Below are 10,014 nucleotides of genomic sequence, written 5' to 3' on the forward strand. Positions count from 1 at the left end.
CTGGCCTGTGGACCCGAGAGAGGTGCGTTGAGCTGTGCAGGTTGGGGGGCGTGGGGCGGGAGGCGCATGACCTTCGGGGAAAATGGGTTTCCATGCCCTGCTCCAGCCACCGGCTAGGGGTTTTTATGGGGGGGGGGGTGTCTACGGGAATGGCTCAGGTCCCTCTGGACTCGGTCAGGCTTGGGCTTGAACATCCCTATGCCCCCCTGGGGGACTTTAGCTAAATCACGGAGCCACCCCCACCCCCTTCCTATTTATAGGAATAAGCAAAGGCTGAGCAAATCCTTGGAGGATTATAGAGCAAACTGGCACCCGTGAGGGGCTTTACTTCTGTGTAGCCGAGATCTAGGGGGTCATGGACAGACCAGCACTCTGAAACTCAGTCTTCCCCTCTGTAAAGGGGGCGCAGCAATGCTTACTAGGCTTTACTAGTTGCGGTTGCTGGAGAACAAATGTGGTACAGTACTCAAAGTGTGGTCCCTGGACTAGCAGCATCGGCATCATCTGGGAATTTCTCAAAGATGCAGGTTTTCAACCTGCTCTTAGACTTGCTGAAACAGAAATCCAGGAGGCGGGCCACTGGTCTCATTTTAACTAGCTTCTAGGGTGATTCTGAGGCAGGATCAAGTTTGTGATCTGTGGTTGAGAGTATTTTAAAGCATGTCCATGGTTGAGACTATTTTAAAGCATGTGTACAGGCAGACTTGACCTTGACTTTTGGCTCTCTTGTGTGACCTCAGGCAATTCTTGTCACCTCCTGGAGCTTCTGTCAAATGGAGGTAAAAATAGCCACCTCTAAGTGTGGTTAGAGTAGCCTAACATCTTTATCAGACCTGGCTGGGGGGGGGGGCTATGGGGGGGGCTGAGAATCTCACCACCTGCAGTCAGGAGCACCTGGGTTTATCTCCGCCCCGGATGCACCTGGGGCCTTGAGGATGGTGTTTTCTCCAGTTTTGTTCCATGCACAGTGCAGGTGGTGGCCGCAAGGAAGGCTGGAGGAGAAAGGTGGGTTACGGGAAAGTACTCAGCCCGAGCGGTTACTCAGGAAATGTCAGCTTCTCGGAGCTCTGCCAGGACTGACAGCTAGTGACTCCACTGTGGCCCTCAGTAATTTCATTTGCACTGTGGCTCTGGAATGCCTGCTTCCCAGGCAGGATGAGGGCGTGAAGGTGCCTGACGCCTGGCAGGGAGCGACTTGGGGCGCCCTTCACTCTCTGGGGTGCCCTTCACTCTCTGGGGCGCCCTTCACTCTCTGGGGTGCCCTTCCCATACTGGCTTGGTGTTAAATGGGTCGGGTTTCATCCTTAGCTTTGTCGCTGGCATGAACTCAGGCCTGTCTCCTCTTGCTCAGGGGTTTTAGCTGTCTTATCTGTGGAAAGGGGAACACAGCACTCCCAGTGTGCACAGCCTCTGGGACACAGCAGGTGCTCAGTAAATGTTAGTCCCTTGCACCTTTCTCTGGTCAAATTCTGAATTCAAGTTCTGAGTCTCTCAGTCTTAACTGTTGACCTTGAGCAGGTCCGTGACCCCCTCGGCACTTCCCACCTACTAAGGGTGTAGGGGTCAGAGCAGAGCTTTCCAGAGGGGTTATGAGGCAAGATGTTAGCAGCCGCTCAGTCGCTGGCACATAACCTTGCACTGGTCTTGGCCTTGGGAGATGAGGTTTCTAATCCAGCCATTAGCTGTAGGAGTGCGGGGGGACCCCTTTCTCTTATGGAACTCCCCTTCCTGCTCTACGAAATGGGGTAATTCATTCAATCCACATTTCCAGACACGATCTGTCATCAGTAAGAGAGATTGTGATTTGCTCAGCCTTCCCAGATAGTTCACAGAACAGTTAAGGTTGGAAACTAGGGTTTTGATTCAAAACTCTCAGCACACATTCATTCTGACCACCCACTGCATGCTGGTCACTACTCTGGGCTGTGTAAATGCCTAAACCAACTCTTGGGAGATTTTCTAATCCCATTTTACAGATGAGCGAGCAGGGCTAGCCCCAGAGGGGGCCATGGCACAGCCCCCCTCTGGAGAGTGTCTCCCAGCGGGAGCGGGGGCACCCCCACTGGGTGGGGGGCAGCCTTTGCATCCCATTCTTGCACCTCTCTCCCCTCCCCTGGCCACGCCCTCCCCCTACCCCCCTGCGCAGGAGAGCTTCGGCCCCTTACCTGTGCGCAAGTCCCTGAAGTCGTAAAGGCTGAAAGCGGCTGGCGGCTGGTCTCTGCCCTGGCGGCCCGCGGAGCCTCGCTGCAGCCGCCGGCCCGCGGCCCCCTCCTTCCCTGTCTTTCTCAGTCCCCGGCGGCTGAGGCCGCATCGATCGCTGCCGGGGGAGGGAGGGAGGCCGCGGGCGACCGGAGGCGTTGGTTTCTATTCCTGACTTGGTGGGGGCGGAGGTGGTGATGGTGGTGCTGTCTGGAGACTGAGACCTAAGCGGGGCATCCCTCCGCCCCCACCAAGTCAGGGGACTAGAGGTCATTTAGGTCACAGGGGTGCCCAGAGAGGGGTTGGGGGTGGGGTGGAGGGTTCCCTGACAAAGGAACATAAGTAGTAGTTCCAGTAATTGCGTCTTTGGTCCATGCAGGTACCTTGGCCTCAGGTGCTTTGTCTGGGTTACCCGGAAGTCTCACCTTTCCTTTCCTTCAGAAGCCCGGGTGCCTGCCGAGCTCTTAGCTAGCAGCTGCAGACCTGGCACTGGGACACAAGGCTACACTGGAAGGGGATCTGTGTAGGGAGTGGGAGAGGGTGGCCTCACCTCGAGAGCCCCAGGCCGGCCCCAAGTGACTGAACAATGGGCTCTTCCCCTGTGGGCTGAGAAGCCTGAAATACCTTTTTGCCCCCTGAAATTCAGTCTCTGCACCTGCCCACAGACTGCTGATTCCTGCCTTCTGAGTGCCCTGGGAGGGGAGCACTGTGCTCTGGCAAGGTTGCATCTCTGCAGCATTTATTGAATGTCTACTGTGTCCCTGGCTGGAGAGAAGGTGTTGGAGACCATGACCTGTCTTCTGCTTTGCAAATATTAATAGTAATGATAACCAGCATGACCTGAGTGCTTGTTGGAGTGCTGTCGGAGTGCGGGAGATCCCTTTCGCTTGTGGAATGCCTCTGCCTGCTCTATGAAATGGATAATTCATTCAACCAACATTGCCAAGTGTTCTACAGGCTTCGTTTCGTTGCAGCTACAATTACGTCTGTGGGGTTGGTGCCATTGTTATCTGAAAGCAGAAATGCAAGACTTGGATAGATGGAGTGACTCACAGCTCCATCTATCACAGCTGACTCCTGAGTCCTCTAGGCCAACATCTTCCCATAGACATAAAGCTAGCAAGCAGCTTTAAATTCCCTGATCGCAGCATTTAAAAAGGTAAGGAGAAGCTCTGTTTAGTCCCAGCTATTCAAAATATTATCATTTCAACACGGCATCATCAATACATTACTGAGATATTTTGCATTCTCGTTCTTGTACTAAGTCTTTGAAATCCAGTGTATTAGGGTTTTATTGCTGTGTAACAAATTGCCACAAAGTTCACAATTCAAAACAAGACAAATTTGTTATTCCACAGATCCTGCAGGTTGCTGGATTCTCTCAGCAACTGGAGTTTGGGGTCCTCTCCCAAGATCAGACTGTTGGTAGCATTCATTTCTTTGTGGTTGTAGGACTGAGGTTCCCTTTTTCCTGCTTGCTTTCTCCTGGGGGTCACTCCCCATTTCTTGAGTTTCTCTGCCGTTCCTGGGCTGGTGGCCCCCAGCATGGACATTTGCTTTCTTCCAGGTAAGCCCAGGAGCTGACTCCCTCTTTTGTGATCAGTCAGAGAAAGTGCTCTGCTTTCTAAGACTCACTGCTTAGACCAGGCCCACGCAGGATAAGTCCTTCTTCCTCCCTATAATACACACTCAGCCCATCTATCCTCAAAGTGGAGAAAATGCGGGGTGGGTCACTGGGAATCATCTTAGTGTTCTGCCCATGACGTCTTCCGGCGGTAAATCTCAAGTTGCACTGATCATATTTCAGGTGCTTAGTAGCCACGTGTGGCTCGTGGCTGCCACATTGGACAGCCCTGCTGTAGGCTGGGGCTCTTCCGTTCGGCCTCTAGACAGAGAAATTAGAGCAGGAAGAGGCCCATCTTGCTCAATTACCAGCAGGAAACTGAGGCAGATGTGCAAAATGGCAGGTGTCCCATTTCTAAACCTACTACTCCCTGACCCCCAGACTTAGAAGGTTTCCAAGGAATTGGAGAGATAACTTCCCAGAAGAGAAAAGGCAGAACTGTTTCCCAAGGGCAGAAGAGAATGAAATCAGGACCTGGTTTGATCCCAGATCACACTGTGTGAGGTAAACAGACTGTTGGGTGAATTAGTGTGCAGTGAGTGGCAAGAGGGGTGCACAGGCCTCTGGGCCAAAGGGGTGTCGTATTCTTTATGTGCCATGACTGTGCTACCCCTCCAGATTCTCTTGGTCCCCGGCCAGAAGTAGCCATCTGCACTCACAGGGTTTTGCCCAAAAGAATGAGCTTGGTGTTACATAAAGGACATAAAGAAATGTTTGTAATTAAATCGATCTGGGTGTAGCAGGAAGCTTCTAGAATGTCTCCCAAGGATGCCTGCCTCCTGGTGCTCATGGTTTTGTGTAAGCCCTTCTCCTTGAGAGCGGGCAGCACTCAGTGACTTACCCAGTAATGTGGCAGAGATGGAATGTGGCTTCCGGGATTAGGTTACATAAGATGGTGACTTCCTGCTGGTGTTGATGAAGCAAGGTGCCAAGCTGGAAACCCAAGGAGCTGAGGGGCCATTTCTCGCCAGCAGCCAACTAGGAATCGAGGAACTTAGTCCACAAGCCCTCAAGGAACTGACATTCTACCAACAGCCACATGAACTTGCAAGTGGAATCTTCTCCATTCGAGGCTCGGATGAGACCTGGCGCCTCCTGATTTCAGCCTGTGAGCCCTGGCATAGGGTTCACCAGAGCCACGCCTGGGCTCTGGACCCACGGAAGCCAGGAGATAACCAAGCTAATGCGTGTAATGAGTGTGACATGTGTGGCAATTCATTACACTGAAGCCAACTCTTACCCTGGGCTTGAAACCCCGATTAGCTGTGTGCCCACACCCCCACGCAGTCTCTTCCTGGGTCCTTCCCTTCCCCATGTGATCCTGGGAACAGTGTCTATTTTGTGGGTTGGATGTGCTGTTCCTTCTCCAGGAACAACTTTTCCTGCCCTCCCCCCTTTTTTTTAAGATTTATTTATTTATTCATACAGAACTGGAGTACAGACCAGAGGTGCAGGGGTGGTGAGAGGATTCACCAGAGACAGAGTGGGGAACAGAACAGGCCGACTGATGAAGTACACAGCTGAGGGGAGCAGCGGGCTGGTCAGGAGAGGTCTGCTGCCATGTGAGTCACCTACCGGCGGGGATCTAACTTGCACTGACGCGGCTGCGGCCAGCTTGCAGTGCTGTGTCCTAACCCACTGTGCCACCAAGGAGGGTCCTGCCCTTTCTTTACCCCATCTACCAGTTAATATAGCTTCAAGAACAAAACTGAGCCAGAGGGGAGCTCATCAGAGAGGAGCCGACCTTTTCAGCCATCCAGGGCTGGTCCAGCTGCCCACGGGTGGCCCTGAGGACCCAAGCTCCTGGGTACTACCCCTCGCTACTCCTCACTCTTGCAGAAGCCAGCACTCTCGCCAGTGTTTTCCCTAGAGCCTGGTGAATCCCTTCTCCACTTTGTGCACACTGCCCCCACCTGTTCCTCCAGACCTCTCATGTCTGCGTCTCTCTGTCTGTCAAGGGGCTTCTGTGAACCTACTGCGTCTGCCCCTGGGAGGTGCCTGGGAGACCCTGAAGTGCTGAGAATCAGTGTTCTTAATTGGTGCTTTTGGGGAATAGAAGCATAGACATTCCAGATCCCTTGACCCACGCAGACAACTGTGAAACGTCATCTACTCTGGTCTCAACGACCCCCGTGTGGGGTTTTCCTTGAAATTCAACCTTGCTGCCTCCTCGCCTCCCAGGCACACTTTTCTACTTCCATACCCATTTTTCCTGGGAGCCTTCCCAAACCGTCACCATCATATGACTCTTCCCCTCAAGTTTCATTCCTGGTGAGCATATAGAGTGACATTCCTCAAGGTCAGCATGTGGCTGTCCAGCTGCAGCAGCTTTATCCCAGGGGGGACAGGCAGAAGGTGTCCTTTGTTTCCTTTGTTAGGAAAACAGTAGTTTTCTGGAAAACCTTTTCCCTAACTTCAGATTGGTCTGTGCTGGGTCACATGATCAATCCTAGCTGCAAGGGAGTCTGGGGATGAGAAACTTTAAAATTTACTTTGTGAAATGAAAGTACTGGGTTGTCAAAGAAGTCATGATGTATTTTTTTTTTTCAAGCAAAATGCATGATGACATTTCCAGCAACCTAATATAATGTTCTTATAAGGTGTGCAAAGTTTTGTGGCTGATTGAATTTCTAAAAAATTTGTGCATCCGTATGGCTGCAACACAGATTACCACCTGCACCTCAATAGCCTGGAGGGTAGGCAAGTCTTTCTAAGTGGGGTCATGCCTGTTGGTAAAGAAGAGGGGAGAATGAAGGACTAGAGGTGCCACACTCAGCTACCCCCTCCTAAGAATCGCGGCCTTGGCGTGACTGCCCCTCCTTCAGGAAGTCTTCCCGGGTCTCCAGGCTGACTAGTCAGTCTCCCGGGTCTGGCCAGTATAATGCATATCACACAACTCTAGCTCTGTCTCATCTCTAGGGCATGGGCTCACGGACAAGGCTGCCTGGAGCCTGCACTACTTGTTAGACAAACATTTATTGAATACATGGGGGAGCAAAGCTAAACTGGAGACTAAAAACCCAGGCTCCTGGGCCCAGGGTGCCTACCAGTCTCACAGGTGGCCTTCTGCCTGGACACAGGCAGTGGAGATGGAGCTGGGCGGGCTGAAATTTGGTAGCAGAGGCTACAGCTGGCCCTATACAGACCTATATGCAGGGCTGATGGACATTAAGGAGCCAGCCAAGAAGCTGAAAAGGACCTAGAGTGGACTGTCCGAGGTTGTCACCTACAGACAGAGAAGCCAGGCCTGTGATCTGACTCCTAAGGTCCCAGGAAGCCAGCCCAGAACTCAGGGCCTCAGGATTGCACGGGCCCTGAGCTACCAAGTTCTCACCTGCTCACCCAGACTTTCTTCCTGACGCTCAGGGCAATGAGCTGCCTCTCCAGCACAACAGCAACTTAGGGTCCAGCTGCCTGGAGTTGTAACTGGCCACGTAGCCTTCTCTCGGGTTTTTGTTATCCCCGTTAGTCAGGTGTGGCAGCTAAGTCTTTAAAGGTGGGAGCAATTCATCTAATTGACTTTATGTAGTTAACAAGGTTGTAAACTTTAGCCTCAGTCTGATTGGGGTTGAATCTCAGCCTTTACCACCACGATCAGATTCTTTGTGCCTCAGTTTCCTCATATGTGGAGGGTGAAAAATGGTTGTGTGTGTGGTGAGATGGGAAGGATAGAGTAAGTTTATACATATAAAATGATTAAAGTGATACCTGGTACATAACGTGCACTATCATCACAGCTGTTTCTGGTTTCACTAACATCTAAGGAGCAACCTGGGGTGATTGAATTCTGGCTGCTTCGTTGCTTAGCTGAAGTCTTGAACAAATTATTTATCTCAGTCTCTTTCATTTTATCTTTCTTGAAATACTTTTTGAAAGATACTATTGGTGGATAACATTCTGAAAGTTACTGGAGTGTCATGTGACAAGTTTGACACCTGAATATCCTCCCTGGTGAGCACCACTAAAAGCCCAGTTCCCACCCACCAGTTTACAGTGAGTCCCCTTTACCTATTTCACCACACTCCACCCCCTTCCCCTCTGGTTCCCACCAGTCTGTTCTCTGTGTCTAAGAGCTTTGTTTTATTTGTAAGGATCCCTGTTTATTCATTTCCAAGTGGAAATAAAATGCCTACTTTTCTCGGGGTGGATGCATGAAATGAGAGTCATTTAAAGTTCATTGGAGAATGAGTACTGAGGGGCTCTTCTCACGGAAGCATCTAGAAGGTACCTTGCCTTGAAATGCACACTGTCGCTTGTGACCACATCCCACTAGCCAGACCATGTCCCATGGCCCCCCCCAAAGTCACCACTCCAGGCCCGCATTCTCTCCTTCAGGGGAGGCACAGAGAGTGTGGGGGAGATTGTGGGCAGATGACACAGCGTGCCGGTTTATCTGTGTTAGCCGCCTGGGTTTACAGATGGGGAAATGGAGGCCCAGGAGGGGGAAGGGAAGTATCCCACCTCACAGGAGGTCCTGACTCCTGGCTTTCCCTTCTCTCCCCAGACCTTGTCTTGCGTCCATCACCATTTGCTGCTTTTGAGTCCTCAGTTCAGGCCTTTGAACCTCATGAAGAGGACTCTGGCGGTGAGGAGGTGGGATTCTTCCCATCTTCCAACAGGGCAAGCCAGGCTCAGGGTGGCTGCTCATCTGTGCCCAAGCTGTAAAGCCAGGGGGATGGGGTGAGATGGTCTGGAACCCCCCCTCCTGGCACTACGGGCTGCCAGCCCCCCATCTGCAGGCCTCACCCCCTTCTCTGCCAAGCCAGTCCTGGGTGGAGGGAGAGTCAGAAATCTAGGTTCCTGGGCCTGCGCGGCCTTGGGATGGCTGTTGGGCTCTGACTACAGATGGGGCTGTAGATAACCACCCAGAGAGGTGTCTCCAGGGGTGGGTGCAGGCCCCACCCGTGAAGAAACATCCCGCTGCTCCAGCTTGAGCCCCCAAGTAAACCTGATGGGTGTCGGACGGCTCCGGCTCTTGGGACAGTCACTTCCTTTTCAGTCCTTCCTGCTACACCAGGGCTCAGTCTAGGGACCCGTGTCCTAACGTCTCTCGTCCCCTGGCCCTCCCTTCCTTAGGACAGGGGCAGAGCAGGCTTCGGGCTCCGTCCTGGCAGGCGGCCGGCTCTCGCCAGAACGTAACGGCGTCATTTACTCTAATGGCGCGTGACTGTTTCCAGTGCATTTGCCTTGACAGTTACCTTCGGCTTGGGGCGGGGGGTCCTGCTTAGCCCATTGGTAGCCGCGACATCAAGCTTTTCTTTTGAAATGAATTTACTTATTTACAAAAGCGAGTCCATTGGAAGAAAAGAAGGACGTTAGATCAATAGTGTGGGCAGTACACAGAATACTCAGTGCTCTCTCTGCTGTGGGCCAGAGATGTGAAGGGGCCATATGAGTAGATAGAGCTTTGGAAAACTCTAGAACACACGTGGGGGATGGGCAGGCTCCACAGAAGCAACCTGTCTAAACGAGGCATTTAGGTGGAAGGAGCCCCCGTGGAAGAGGCGTGGACATGGTGTTGGGGAGGCGTGGACGAGGTGTTGGGGTGCTCGTTGGGACAGAGGGACCTCATCGTTGGGACCTCATCTCCTCTGAGGTCTGGGGGCTCCTGACTCCCAGAGGCGCTGCCAGGGCAGTTGCAGGGGGAGAGGCTGCAGATCAGCGCTTATCAGGAGGCCGAATCACCGCAGGCAGAGCTGGTGCTGCCTGGAAGCAGGGTCCCAGGCCCCCCACGATCATGTCATCCTGCCGGGAGCCCCATCCTGAGCATCAGAGCCGTAGATCCTAACCAGTCAGTCTGAGGAGAGAGAAGGAAAGGGTTGGCCCCTCGTAGGGCTCCGTGCCTGGCCTCTGTCACCCACCCAGGCCCCATCAGCCCAGCCTTGGGGGTGCTCAGCAGGACTCCCGCCGCCCCCATGAGGTCAGACTGAAGCCCAGAGCAGCTTAGGGCTGTGGTCATCCCAGCGGGACCCCGGGACCCCAGCCACGGCCCAATCCCGGCCCAGCGAGCCCCAGAGCCCTGGGCTTCGGGGAGGTGGTCTGTTTGCTGCTGAACTGGGCGGCGCTGGGTGGCAGCCAGGGAGAGGCGGGAGAGGGGCGTCCCGTACCTCGGCGGGGGCTGCGGCAGTCGCGGCCACAGGCCGTGCGGCAGCACCGCTTGCTCCCCGGGCAGTCGGCGTCCTGCTGGCACA

General features: G+C 53.3%; 2 protein-coding genes across 2 annotated transcripts in view; both read right to left on the reverse strand.

Annotated features, from left to right (window-relative positions):
* KCNS1 (potassium voltage-gated channel, modifier subfamily S, member 1) overlaps window positions 1–194 on the reverse strand; it is a 9,242-nt gene extending 9,048 nt beyond the window's left edge. The window contains exon 1 of the mRNA XM_012728121.1: window positions 146–194. Coding sequence (XP_012583575.1) covers window positions 146–194 — 49 coding nt within the window. The remainder of the gene's footprint in view (window positions 1–145) is intronic.
* Window positions 195–9,481: 9,287 nt separating this feature from the next.
* WFDC5 (WAP four-disulfide core domain 5) overlaps window positions 9,482–10,014 on the reverse strand; it is a 4,582-nt gene continuing 4,049 nt past the window's right edge. The window contains exons 3-4 of the mRNA XM_012728122.1: window positions 9,931–10,003; window positions 9,482–9,585 (exon numbers count right to left, since the gene is read on the reverse strand). Of these exons, the coding sequence (XP_012583576.1) occupies window positions 9,482–9,585; window positions 9,931–10,003 (177 nt within the window). The remainder of the gene's footprint in view (window positions 9,586–9,930; window positions 10,004–10,014) is intronic.

Source organism: Condylura cristata, unplaced genomic scaffold (genome assembly GCF_000260355.1).
Source record: "Condylura cristata isolate star-nosed mole 26May11 unplaced genomic scaffold, ConCri1.0 scaffold00022, whole genome shotgun sequence".
Taxonomy (NCBI): domain Eukaryota; kingdom Metazoa; phylum Chordata; class Mammalia; order Eulipotyphla; family Talpidae; genus Condylura; species Condylura cristata.